This window comes from Procambarus clarkii, chromosome 92 (assembly GCF_040958095.1).
Source record: "Procambarus clarkii isolate CNS0578487 chromosome 92, FALCON_Pclarkii_2.0, whole genome shotgun sequence".
Classification (NCBI taxonomy): domain Eukaryota; kingdom Metazoa; phylum Arthropoda; class Malacostraca; order Decapoda; family Cambaridae; genus Procambarus; species Procambarus clarkii.
The window spans coordinates 1,505,679-1,519,756 of NC_091241.1; the positions used below are offsets into that span (position 1 = coordinate 1,505,679).

Consider the following 14,078-nt stretch of genomic DNA (forward strand, 5'->3'; position numbering starts at 1 on the left):
AGACATGTTGCCAAAGACGGCAGCCAAAGCAGCAAACTTACACACGTCGTGGGCACGCAGGCTGGCTAGACGTAATAACCCTGCGGACAACCTGAGAGACCCGAGCCCGGGAACAGGAAAAAAGGAAAACCCAGTCAACCCAAAGTGCATCCACGGCCACCGAAGCTGTGGTGTGTAAACAACATTGGAGAGCCACAACCGGATACAACACATGATGCACCCCTGGCCTGACCACCCAAGCATCAATAACCCAAGGCCTCCTCCGAAACGCAGCCATCTCATTCTTTGCCAGAAAAGGAGATGGTTGCAACCGAACAAAACGACCACCAGGACCGAAACCCTGTGCCGGAGGAGAGCATGAAGCTCCCCGATTCCTGGCATTGGCCCAGAGGCCAATGCCAACAGGAAAAGTGCCTTAGAAAAACAATCCTGAATGGAAGGGGCCACAACAAACAGAGGAGAAGAGAGAAACGAGAGCACCAGGTCCAAAGACCAGGACAGTTCAGGAGGCGCATGAACAGGCTGGAGGTGAAACAATGCACGAGACAGCTTGCAGAATGGGGCAGAAGTAACATCGATACTGAAAGCAAGCTGAAGCGCTCCTCCAGTGCCGCATGATACAAGGCGACAGTATTCGGCGTAAGACGATGGTCCTGGAAAGAACAAAACAACCCTATCAGAGATCAAAGAATACCTACGCAGGGATAGAAAAAAAAAAAAACAGAAGGACCACCAGGAAACTTCATACTGTCGCCGAAACGAAGCACGCAAGTGGAAGATCAACAACAATGTCACCTGTGTACCATATAAGTGATGATTGACTCGAGTCAAAAACTCCAGACGAAGACCGAACCAGTCTCGTACCGGAATGGATCGATATGCCGAAAGAGGCGGAGTCGCGGAAGACCCTCAGGTTCAGACACCGAGTGAGCAGTGCCTGAAACCAAGACTGGGCCTACCACCAAGGAGTCAGAAGGACAACTCTCCCCTGGTAAGTCTCCAAGCAAACCAGGACCTGGAGCAACAGCTGAACCAGGGGAAAGACGTATAGGTAACCCAACCTCGCCCAATCCAGCCAAAAGGCATCGACCGCAACGGCCTCGCAGTCAGGGAAGGGCGCTACGTACACGTACGGAAGACGCCTCGACTACGCCGGCGTGAAGAGATCCACCTCCGGAGGCCCCAACGTCTGGCAGAGTCAACTGAAGGAGCTGACGTCGACAGTCCATTCTGTGGACAGGGGAATGAACCGTGAGAGGCTGTCCGCCAAGACATTTGACACTCCCCGAATGTGAACAGCCAAGAGAGTCAAACTGAGAACTCATCAGACGAGTCACCCGAAGTGACCAGCCCCAAAGAGTCAAGGACCCCATCGAACCCCCTCGGTTCAGGAAATGAACCACTGGGGAACAGTCCGAATGGAGCCTGATTATCGATCCACGAGCGACCCAAACCCTCCGGAGCAGCATCCCACCGTGCTGTGAGCTAGACAGAGGGACGGACTCCACCGCCCCTGGCCGGCCTGGTGAGCACTGGTCACAAAAGCCCAGCCGAGAGACGACGCATCTGTGAACACATCTAGCGAGGGCTCGGGTAGGTGTCAAAGCACTGATCCACGAAAAACCCGAAGAGGAAGCCGGCGACGCAGCAGCCGATGTAAGACCCTCGGGTGTCGAACCCAGTGATCCCGAGATAGGCGGAAGGGACGTCCCCGAAGGAACCAGAACAGCCGACAAAGCCACACACGACCCGGCGGGTAGACCATCATGGTAAAGTTCAGGCTCCCGCACAAACTCTCGAGCAACCGCCGCGTGACCCAGGAACCAGTCAGGAACAGATGGAATGCAGGCGAAGCAGACCCGCTGAAGGAAGAGACAAGGAATTCTATAATTGATTTTTCAGGCATCCCTGTGTACAGGAGTTGTAGGTGATGTGTGGAAAAAGGCTAACATAGTTCCAATCTACAAAAGTGGAAACAGGAGATGCAGGGCACTGGAGATGCAGGGCGCTGGGGATGCAGGGTGCTGGGGATGCAGGGTGCTGGGGATGCAGGGCACTGGAGATGCAGGGCACTGGAGATGCAGGGGGCTGGGGATGCAGGGCGCTGGGGATGCAGGGCACTGGAGATGCAGGGCACTGGAGATGCAGGGCACTGGAGATGCAGGGCACTGGAGATGCTGGGCGCTGGGGATGCAGGGCGCTGGGGATGCAGGGCGCTGGGGATGCAGGGCACTGGCGATGCAGGGCACTGGCGATGCAGGGCACTGGAGATGCAGGGCACTGGAGATGCAGGGCACTGGAGATGCAGGGCACTGGAGATGCAGGGCACTGGAGATGCTGGGTGCTGGGGATGCAGGGCACTGGGGATGCAGGGCACTGGAGATGCAGGGTACAGGAGATGCTGGATGCTGGAGATGCTGGGGATGCAGGGCACTGGGGATGCAGGGCACTGGAGATGCAGGGTACTGGAGATGCTGGGTGCTGGAGATGCTGGGTGCTGGGGATGCAGGGCACTGGGGATGCAGGGCACTGGAGATGCAGGGTACAGGAGATGCTGGAGATGCTGGGGATGCAGGGCGCTGGGGATGCAGGGTACTGGAGATGCTGGATGCTGGAGATGCTGGATGCTGGAGATGCTGGAGATGCAGGGCACTGGGGATGCAGGGCACTGGAGATGCAGGGCACTGGAGATGCAGGGGGCTGGGGATACAGGGCACTGGGGATACAGGGCTCTGGGGATGCAGGGCACTGGGGATGCAGGGCACTGGGGATGCAGGGTACTGGGGATGCAAAGCATTGGGGATGCAGGGTGTCTAACTACATGACTGCCACTGTAATCACTTTATCTCAAAGAAACAAAATTGTTATTGTACCATTGAATCACCTAACACAGAACTTCTTATATAAACATGGTACCCCCCTGCGGCAACATTCCTGAAGATCCTCGCTCTCCGATGTTCCCTAACTACTGACAACACTTCATCATTCAAAGTTACATAATTTCACAATTACAACTGCCAAAGGTATATATTACGTGCATCACCACCATTTGTATTGATAATTCTCGACAGACAGCTGTTTCTGTCACGACTCGGAGTGTTGACTTCCGAAGACGCCCTAACAGCATAAGCTCCTCTAACTTGTTTTAGGTTGCCTTTTAACACAACTTTACAAACTGAGAGCCATTAAACACTTCTAGGAATGAAAATCAGCTATACACAATTAGTGACGGATGTAGAGTCATCGCCACTGAAACGTATCTCGCTCCCTTTAACCCAAATGGCTTCCTCCCGACAACATACACACTCACAGCTAGCTCAAGTGACCCAACAAGAATACCACGTTATAAAACAAGTGCTCCAGATGCAGGCACAGCAAGCACCAACCTGGCAAGAGTCCTCAGTAGCGGGTGGTCATGGTGGGGGTGAGAGGAGCGGCTGCCACACACATTCCCGTCCACGCTCGGCCAGAAAGCGCGGGAAATGCGTCATCATGTTGTGGTGCGGCCGCCTGACGATCGTCCTCCACCACACTTGTATCGTCCACCCCCAATAATTGTTCATGTAACAATATACATTACATTTTGTAACCAGTTTATCAAGACTGTAACTTCCTCACCTAAATGAATTTTGGGGTTTAGTCGCTGAGCCCATTATGTGCCTCTAACCATTTCCACCACAGCCCACGGGATGGGTATGGAGTGCATAATAATAATAATAAAAAATCCTCCCCGCCCCATTACTCTCACACTACAGTATACACACGCACAGTAATATGATAAACAATATCGTATAAAAAATACGATAAATACGATAACAAAATATATGGGTGTGTGCTTTTTTTAAGGGGAGTTGTGATCATGCGAAGTAAAGTGAGAATTCTAAGAATATATATATTTTTTTTTTTGAGATATATACAAGAGTTGTTACATTCTTGTACAGCCACTAGTACGCGTAGCGTTTCGGGCAAGTCCTTAATCCTATGGTCCCTGGAATACGATCCCCTGCCGCGAAGAATCGTTTTTTCATCCAAGTACACATTTTACTGTTGTGTTAAACAGAGGCTACAGTTAAGGAATTGCGCCCAGTAAATCCTCCCCGGCCAGGATACGAACCCATGACATAGCGCTCGCGGAACGCCAGGCGAGTGTCTTACCACTACACCACGGAGACTGTTAAGTGCAGAAATATTGCAGACAATGTAAATTTGTTTGCAATTGTCATTTTAAAGATTTTTGTCAGATCTTTCAGTATATATAATTCAACCCAGCCTCCTTTTTTTATTAACAAGCTTAGGTATACACAGCAGTGCTGCTACCCTATTCTATATGAAAGATTGAGCTGAATTTCCAGGGACACATTCTAAATATATCAAAAAAAGTTTCAAAAACTGTTGGCATTCTTTCTAAGATCAGATATTATGTACCCCGCCCTGCCCTGGTGACTCTCTATTACTCCCTCATCTATCCATATCAAAACTATGGTATTTGTGCTTGGGGTTCTACTACCCAAAATCATTTACGTCCTTTAATTACTCAACACAAAGCTGCTATTAGGACAATATCAAACTCTGGCCCCAGACATCACTCGGTACCCCTACTCAAATCTCTGAATATGTTAGACATTAAGTCACTGCACATTCTCTCATGTGTATTATACATATATAAAACGCTAAACTATAATGCCAATCCTGACCTCAAAAGCTTCATTGAAGGTTGTAACAGAACCCATGAGCACCACACCAGAAATAAATACAGTTTTGATATTCCAAGAGTACGACTTAATCAAACTAGAAATGCTCTACAAATCAAGGGACCCAGAATGTGGAATGACCTTCCCAATCATGTTAAAGACTGTACCTCTCTCAACCAGTTTAAGGTAAAAACGAAGCACTACCTAATAAATTCCCTTATTATTTCCGTCATGAGAAATAATTATCTTACTGATAACTGTAGCTGTTCTTTGTGATATTCTTTCTTGAAGACAGGGCAAACCCGTTTCCATTCTAAGAGTTTCAAGCCTGGTCCACATGGGGGCTCCCAGTGCTGCTCTCATAGCATTATTTTGGGCAACTTCAAGCTTTTTCCACTGTTGGTGTGATAGATTTGTGAGTGCAGGTGCGGCATAGTCGATCACTGATCTGACTGCCTGTACATAATATGTGCGAAGGACTTGCAGATTGGCTCCTCCAGAGAGGGAGGTTTGGCTCCTCCAGAGAGGAGCCTGAGGAAAACCTGAGGATTGCCGTCCGGGCCGCAGTTCGCTCTCTCAAGTAAGTGACCTCAGCATTAAAATTCATGTGTGTGTCCAGGATTATTCCTAGATCCTGATAGGTGTCGACCCATTCATTTGGTTGACCCTGTACTGTGAGTTGGATGTTGGGCTTCTCTATTTTTATGGGCATGGCTTTTGACTTTGAGGGGTTGAGTTTGATACCAATCTGTTTTGCCTCTTTACTGATGAAGTCTAAACATTTGGGTGCAAGGCGCGCCGCATCCCTTCCTTTTATGATGATGACAAAGTCGTCCGCGTAGTTTAGCAGCCTGCAGTGATGTGGAAGTTTCAACCTCATTATTCTTTCCATTAAAAAGTTGAAGAGAAGGGGGCTGAGAATACCTCCTTGCGGTGTACCATTTTCATGTCTTTTTGTACTCAGAGACTGTGCCATGAAGTTTAACTCTTGCTTCTCTGTTTACGAGACAGTTTTTGGTCCAGGAGAGCAGGTTGCCTCTGACCTCTTTGTCAATGAGGCAGCAGAGAATAGCTGGGGCGCTAGCCAGTTCAAATGATTTCTCGAGGTCCAGGAATATCAGCATTCCTGGTCTGTCATTCAAGTGGGCATCCAAGTGGGAGTTGTAATACATTCCACTGTGCCAACCCCTCTTCTATAGGCATACATATCATGGTGCAGTTTAGGCATTTTCCACTCAAATCTGTTGAGTGCCATTCTGTCAGCCGTCTTGGCTGCACAGCTTTGGAGAGAGATGGGCCTGGGATTAGCTGGATCTTTGAGTTTTGGGATCGGCACTCTATCTGCTCTATTCCAAGCTGTAGGCCTAGTTTGAGAAGTCCAGGCTAAATTAATTAACCTTAGGTATGCAGCGTCTCCCTCTGGGCCGAGGTTTCTATTCATTTTATAGGTTATTTTGTCGTCTCCAGGGGATGTATACTTGGAGTTTTTCTTAGGCCAATTGAGCTCATCCAGTGTGAAGGGGGCATTAGTGTCAGAGACTTCTTCACATGCTGTAAGGATTCTGTGCCACCTTTCTTCCTCTAATCCTGCCTGCACTGCTAGTACATCTAGTGGAAGCTGATTACTGGCTGCTCTCTCTGCAAACCTGGTTGCAAGTACTTCGGCTTCCTGTTGAGGATCCTTGGGGTGTGGGGCTTTAGGTGTTTTATTCCCTTTGGCCCGGTGAATTTGCTGCCACATCTCTCCAAGAGAGGTGTGTTCATTCAGATGTAAACACCATTCCAGCCACTTTTGTTCTTTTATTAGTCTGGTCTCTCGATGCACATGTTCCTTGACCTCACAAAGTAAGGTCCTGTTGCGGTCACTTGGTTGCTTTTTGTATAGCTTTCTTGCTCTGTTGAGTCTATGGTTGAGTTCTTTGATACGCTCGCAATAGTACCAATGATCTTTATGGTGTCCGGTGGACAGTTTTTTTCAGTGGGATTGAGTGGGTGGCTGCACTTTGAATTGCTTTGACAAATTCTTGTTCTGCCTGATTAATGTCTTCGGGAAGATCATAGTTTCTATGCCACTCTGAAATGAGGTTTTGAAATCGGTCCCAGTTTGCTAAAGCAAAGTTCCAGGCTTCAGATGGAGGCGGAGGTGGGGTGGGTAGGTCTAACTTAAGATCAATTTGGACCCCATAGTGGTCGCTTGTGAGTGTGGGCTCAACTGACCATGTTGCTGCATCTCTTAGGGAGGCTGAAACGAAGGTTAGGTCTAATCTGCCTCCTTGGATGTGGTTGGGTTCATTCTTGTTTAGAATTTGGATTTCTGGAAGCTGGTCTAGTAGATGTGCAATATGAGTGCCGGCCTCATTTGTTGTATTCGAGCCCAGTGCCAATCGATGATGGGCATTAAAATCTCCACAAATGATTGTGTTTGATATTGTCGCGTGTCCAAATAACACAGAGATCCATTTCGGCATGTGGAGACCTGTACACATTAAACACTTCAAGTTTGTCGTGTCTTAGCTCAATGGTTACTCCCATTACCTCTGTCCCTGCTCCACAGTCGGGTGGGCTGGTTATGGACTTGGAGATCAGGTCACATTTTACAGATTGCACATCCCCTGGATTGCCCATTGATCCATGGAAGGAAGAAGCCTCCATAGCCTGAGATTTTAGGTTCTGATTCGTCTCGAAGCAGGCTCTCCTGCAGTATCAGGGTGTCTATGCCTTTGGTTGCTGCTATGCATTGCAAGTGTTGCAATGTTGTGCGCAGTCCTTGCGCATTCCATTGCAGGATCTTTAGACCTCTAGGTTCTTGGAATTTGCTGATAATTCCGTGGTATCCATGGAGTCTGATGAACACGCCATGGAAGTTGCAATTGGTGTATAGGTTCTCAGTGGACCTGAAATTGACTCATCAATGTCACTTTCCGACGAGCTGGACTATCTGTTTTTAGGGGGGTGTCTCCTGCCCTGCTGTCTTGAAGGTGAGGATTATATTTTCGAATTTCTTGAGCTTGTGCTAAATTGTCTTCCGAGTCTCGGTGGTTTGCTAGATACCGTGTGATTTAGCAGGAGACCAAATACAATGTATCATTTGGGAGATGAAATACTTCAAGAGTCTGAGAGAAAGACCTGGGGATTAATATCACGTCAGATCTGTCTCCTGAAGCTCATATCAAGAGGATAACATTAGCAGCATATGCCAGGTTGGCTAACATAAGAACGGCCTTTAGAAACTTGTGTAAGGAACCTTTCAGAACTTTGTATACCACATATGTCAGACCAATCCTGGAGTATACAGCTCCAACATGGAGTCTATATCTAGTCAAGCACAAGACTAAACTGGAAAAGGTTCCAAGGTTTGCCACAAGACTAGTACCCGAACTGAGGGGTATGAGCTACGAGGAGAGACTATGGGAATTAAACCTCACATCACTGGGAGACAGAAGAGTTAGAGGGGGCACGATCACCACATACAAGATTCTCAGAGGAATTGATAGGGTAGATAAAGACAGGCTATTTACCACAAGGGGCACACGCACTAGGGGACACAGGTGGAAATTGAGTGCCCAAATGAACCATGAGACGTTAGAAAGAATTTTTTCAATGTCAGAGTAGTAGACAAATGAAATGCATTAGGAAGTGATGTGATGGAGACTGATTCCATACACAACTTCAAGTGTAGATATGATAGAGCCCAGTAGGCTCAGGAACCTGTACATTAGTTGATTGACAGTTGAGAGGCGGGACCAAAGAGCCAGAGCTCAACCCCCACAAGCACAATTAGGTAAGTACACCAGTTGGCTGACTGGTGTACTTACCTACCTCACTTTGTAAGATTCCTCCTCACAACATACTGTGCACATAATAACAGCATAGCTGAGAATTAGCTTATCAGAATCCTGTAAATGAATTATTTTCTACAAGTTAATTTTGTAAAGGAATGTATCTAGACCCCCTTCCCCCAAGGTTGAAGTACTGACCCTCCCCAGGATACAACCCCATAACAATTGATGAACTCTCAGGTACCTATTTACTACTAGGTGAACAGAGGCATTAGGTGAAAGGAAACATACCCAACTATTTGTACTGTTTGACATTGCCAATTGTGTTAAGAATGAACACAAGTGTACTAGAGACTTAGACAAGTGCACTTTAGCCATAATAACACACCCAGGTATATTCTGTTGTTTGAAGATACTGTAGTGGACATCCCTTCACCTCCCCCCCCACCAAACATCTAAGAGACTGAATGACATCTCTATAGAAATTGAACTTTTAAACACTTTTCCACCCTGAAGACGTTCTCGGTGTTATAAAACCAAACCACGCAGACTATGTGATGATGCTCTCGTGCATAATATTTGCTTAGTGTTTATACTTAGTTCTATTATTGAGTGAGTTTGGCATTGGGTTGTGTGCTCACACGCAATCCTAGGCCTACCTTCTTGTGCGATGTAGGTCGCTCCTTGGGACAGCAAGTGTGTTATGATATTGTACTTTCAAAATTGTACCTTTAAAATTGTATGTATGTAATTAGAGTAGTGTTAGGGTTAAACATTTGTTCTGTTGGCATTAAAGAACCACCAAAACAGCCAGTGTAAACAATAATTAATAGTACAGTACTATTAAGGTTAATCAAACATAACAGATTTATTTAAAAATTTATTTTACCAAGAGTTAATTGAATCACTTATTTTAATTTCCAAGGCTTAATTCATTATTTACAAGATTAGAAAGAAACTATCCAGAAGCTTTATCGTAGTCTTTTTATTTTGGAACAATACATAGGACCAAAATTTGAGAGGAGAGATGGTAAGACAATCTGTCCATAACGCAGACCTAAATTACTGCCAAATCGATATAGGAAGTTCAGTGGACGAACTGCGTAACTCATGTCTCTGGAAATTAATACACTTATTAGTTAATTGAAGAGAAAAATTACGTGCACATCAATTACTTAACATATTGTGAGAGGGGCCAGAGACCAAGATACAAAAATAGAATAAATATATGAAGACGCCAAACCCCCAAACATACCAGCGATACAAAGATGCGAAAAACAACTACACGGCAGTGAGGAGAGAGGCAGAAAGAAATTTGAAAAAAACCAGCATTGAATGTAATGAAACGCCATTTTCTGGGTGAATCCCGGAGGCTCCCCGGAGCTATCCATGGTTGATATGGATACCCTAAGTGTTAATACATTTTGTGGGGAGGGGGGGCAAGGGATGAGGGGGTGGCGGCAGAGATGGGAGGAGAGAGAGACTCCTGGGCACTGCCAGGTACACCTCTAGTAGCTTATAAAGATAAATGCCAATTAAACTTTACCGATACAATAATTTGTTTATAAGTTTCTCTAATGCCATAACAACTAAGTCATTTCCACAATTAATAATATATGTGCATTTCATTAAAAGAGTAGGCAATATTATAATTTAATATCAACAGATGTTAAAAACCCCATTTGTTAGATGTGCTAGACTGGTTCCCAATATCAGGAACTGAAGGTATTCCTCTATATTTTTGAGCCTTACTGAGGTATCTCCTCCTGAGGCCCATCAGTGGGGGCTGTAAGAAGGAATACAAACCTTATCAATGATGCTGGGAGTTATAATGTGCAATATATCAAAAAGTAATATTTTAACACTTGTAGGAGTTGTGTTTTAACATAGATCATATATGGTATATACAGTACGTGAATGAAATGTACATACTGTACATGTTATTTATTCAGTGCTAATAATGACCTAGTAGTTCATTCGTTTTGTTGGGAACAGGAAGCCTGTATATCTGTATGTTTTAAGCTTGTATCGAGATTTCCCAAGGTGGAATTACTGACCCTCCCTAGGATACAACCCCACAACTGTTGCCTGACTCCCTGGTATGTATTTACTGCTAAGTGAACAGAGGCATTAGATTAAAGGAAATGTGCCCAATCATTTCTGTGCTGCCTGGGATCCCTGATTGTGGGTCAAGAACAAAGCTAACTCTATCAGACAAGACAATTTTAAGCAATACTGTATTCTATAGTGTAATTGTTAATTATTCCATCATAATCTGCTAATCTTCTTTCTTATTGTTTAATGTCAAGATTCTTAACACTTTGAGGTTCCACAGACTGACTATCTCGTCACTCATTTTTCTACTGAATGTGTTCCAACGACGCAGTACTGAGTCACTCATTAAAATATTTTTTAAAAATTTAAATTTTATCAGATCAATCTGGTAGTGGTTTTAAAATAAGCGCCTTTAGATTGCACACAATTTGATACCAAAATCAAAGATATAACATGAAACTTGATGTCCAAACACTTGAAATATTATAAATAGGCCTATGGTCCGAATATTAAAATATTTGTTAAAATTCTATTTATTGTCCTATTATCTTGGGACTAGTTTTAAAATGCGCACCTTTTTATTGCGAAAATTTGATACCAAAATGAAAGATGTAACACAAATATTTATGTCAGAACACTGGAAAGATATAAATATATTTGTGATGATGAGCGTCCAGAATTAAAATATTTGTTAAAAATCCAGTTATTGCTCTATTATTCTGGGACTAGTTTTAAAATACTCACCTTTTTATTGCGAACAATTTGATACCAAAACGAGCGACGTAGCACGAAATTTGATGTTATCAAATTGAAGGAGTTGAACATTAGGTTGCAATGTACAAAATGGTGCTTGTTCACGGGTAACTTTAGGCTTTTCTGCTAGGAGGCACTCCAGCCTTTTGTACATTTTATTCATACACATCTGTAGGGAATTTAATTGCGAACACAATGATACCAAAACGAGCGACGTAGCACGAGAATTAAGATAAAAAAATGGAACGAGAATGCACATGTTACTGATTTTGTGCGTTTTTGCCGACTTTACGCTTTGCTGTTGGGAGTCACGCTAGGCTTTTGGACATTATATTTATACACACCTGTAGAGAATTTAATTGCGAACACAATGATACCAAAACGAGCGACGTAGCACGAGAATTAAGGTGAGAAAGCTGGAACGAGTATACACATTTGGGTGTCACCGCGCGCTTACCCGCACGGAGGGGCCATGATCCCCCTGTCAACCGCAAGTTTCCACGGAGCGCGAAAGTGTTAAGACATTTCATAGATAAAGTATCAACTAGTCAGCAATTCTTTCAGCAATGTTTCCAAGTCTTAATTGTTATACAAATACCAAATTATGATGTAAAAGACAAGAGAGAAAGAATTTGCTTAAAGTATAGCCCAGTGATGTAAGTGAGGACAGTTCTGTCATGAGTATTTTGCAGGCTACTTACACAACACAGTATTCAATTCTTGTACTTTTCCATATTTTAGATAGTGCCAAATGTACGACACCATCATTCTGCAGTGGTGACAGTGAACAAGTTGAATACACGACAGTTCCACCAGGTCGTACTGCCTTAAGAGCTGACCTGTATCATAAATATTTGTATTAGTTCACATGTTCTCATTTTTGTTTCATAACTTACCCACATCAACCATAATACATTTTTTGTCAGATGCTGCCTCACTTAATCCAAATAATCTAATCTAATAAGTAAAATAATCTCTCAGAATTCAGGTAAGACATGCAAATTTTCTCATGTTGGGCCAAAGGATATTGGAAGCAGAATGTGAGATATTAAACAAGACAACTCATCCATTCAACATATCTCTCACACAACTCCAATGAGATCAAGAAGCACCACACTTCAACAAATCAAGATTCGAACTCCATTATTCACACTTTACATACTGATTGCATAATAATATTTTATCATTATTGGTTTTTTGAATGGAGGATATGATGAAAAGATGGATGATATTTTTCTTTTATGTTAAGCTCTTGTCCATAGTTCTCTTTTGTTTTCAAGACAAGGCCTCACATCATGTGAAATTGAGAAGTGGATAGTAGTAACTATTTAATAACAATGACATCACAACATTTTCTCTACATACACAAGCAGCTGACTCTGTAGTTCTGGTAACTTGAGTCTCTCCTTTGTTCTGGAGGATTTAAAGATGCTGTTGTCATTCTCCTTGAGAGAGAAGCGGTCCGTGAGGCAGGGAGCATCCACCAATACCTTATCATAGGCCTCCCTTTCTCTAATAACACACCCATCACCCTGCAATGTAAAGCTCTTATACAATATTTGAATTAAACAACTACATTTACAGTATATTTTGTGAATAATTGTGCAATATTAGGGTTAGTAAGTTTTGCTTATTATACTTATGGGTATGTAAGGATAAATGCCACTAAACATATTTCTCACTTTAACAGTCTTTTTGAAGCCTATACTAACACTAAATTAAGTATTGTACAGGTGAGTACTTTAATCTGAACACATAAATGCACCAATTAAATGAGAAAAAACTTAGGAGCCATGATGAGGATTCAAACCTATGTGGTGGGTGTTCCCCCACACACATCTCACCACGGCTCCTATAGATTTTCTCATTGATACATCACCTTAGTGTGATTACTCTCTGTGCACCAATTAAATACCTATAAACTGCACCAATTAACACTTTCGTACTCTTCTAACGCCTCTGGCGTCTGATTTTTTCTCCTGCATCCGAGTTGGTGACGCCATTGGTGTCCGATTATTAAAATATTTGTTAAAAATTTAAATTTTATCCGATCAATCTGGGAGTGGTTTTAAAATGATTGCCTTTAAAGTGCGCACAATTTGATACCCAAATGAAAAAGTAACCCAAAAATTGATGTCAGAACACTGGAAAGATTATAAATACATTAGCTTAACCTTGAATGCCAATAGTCCTGCCCTCATTTACAAAGAACAGAAAATTAAATAACTCAGGAGATCTTCCCATAACTGATGGGCCCAAGCAAAACTCTACTAAAAGCTGGGGAGTGTGCAGACTCCATGGATACACACAATGTGACTGGTACGCACATGAAATGTATTAGAACAATATAAACATGACCCAGAGAAACACAAGAGAAAACAGCTTACACAAAATCAATGTCACTAAAGTGAACCAGTCCCCACCTGCCACCATGCCTTGCTAGGAAACCCTTTTGTGGTAATGGTGTTACCATCTGGTTGTGGTCAGCGGAGATAGCTTAGTGGATAAACTGGTAGTTATGTATAGTAGTACTCCTTGGTGGTCACCTCACATTGTACTGAATATTCTCTGTTGCTTTCTTAGCACCATTGTGATCACGCAGGGATGTTTTAAAGGTACCCTGTGGCACCGATACAGGATGTTGACCCCTGTCATGATCATCCTGGTCAATGGATCCAGTTGCATTTTACTTATTCACAAAATGCATGTAGGAGGAATATATTTATAGAATTACTTTTATGAATTCATATGTGTGGTTTGCACAAAAAGCCATAAGCAATTAAGAGAGGAAACATGCTTG

General features: G+C 43.7%; 3 protein-coding genes across 5 annotated transcripts in view; 1 reads left to right on the plus strand and 2 right to left on the minus strand.

Moving 5' to 3' along the window:
• The window catches only part of LOC123775181 (CWF19-like protein 2), a 79,269-nt gene extending 75,726 nt beyond the window's left edge, over positions 1–3,543 (minus strand). Inside the window, exon 1 of the mRNA XM_045770134.2 lies at positions 3,387–3,543. The gene's annotated coding sequence lies outside the window, so the exon portion shown is untranslated. The remainder of the gene's footprint in view (positions 1–3,386) is intronic.
• LOC123774989 (spidroin-1-like) lies at positions 2,015–2,938 on the plus strand. The gene has a single exon (XM_045769689.2). The coding sequence runs from the start codon at positions 2,015–2,017 to the stop codon at positions 2,936–2,938; it is 924 nt and encodes a 307-aa protein (XP_045625645.2).
• A 5,794-nt stretch (positions 3,544–9,337) lies between the features above and the next one.
• The window catches only part of l(2)10685 (5-methylcytosine rRNA methyltransferase l(2)10685), a 53,362-nt gene continuing 48,621 nt past the window's right edge, over positions 9,338–14,078 (minus strand). For all 3 annotated transcript variants that reach the window (XM_069319104.1, XM_045770142.2, XM_045770143.2), the window contains 3 exons: positions 12,644–12,810; positions 11,980–12,117; positions 9,338–9,586 (listed from right to left, as the gene is read on the minus strand). In XM_069319104.1, the coding sequence (XP_069175205.1) occupies positions 9,442–9,586; positions 11,980–12,117; positions 12,644–12,810 (450 nt within the window). In that variant the 3' untranslated portion in view covers positions 9,338–9,441. The remainder of the gene's footprint in view (positions 9,587–11,979; positions 12,118–12,643; positions 12,811–14,078) is intronic.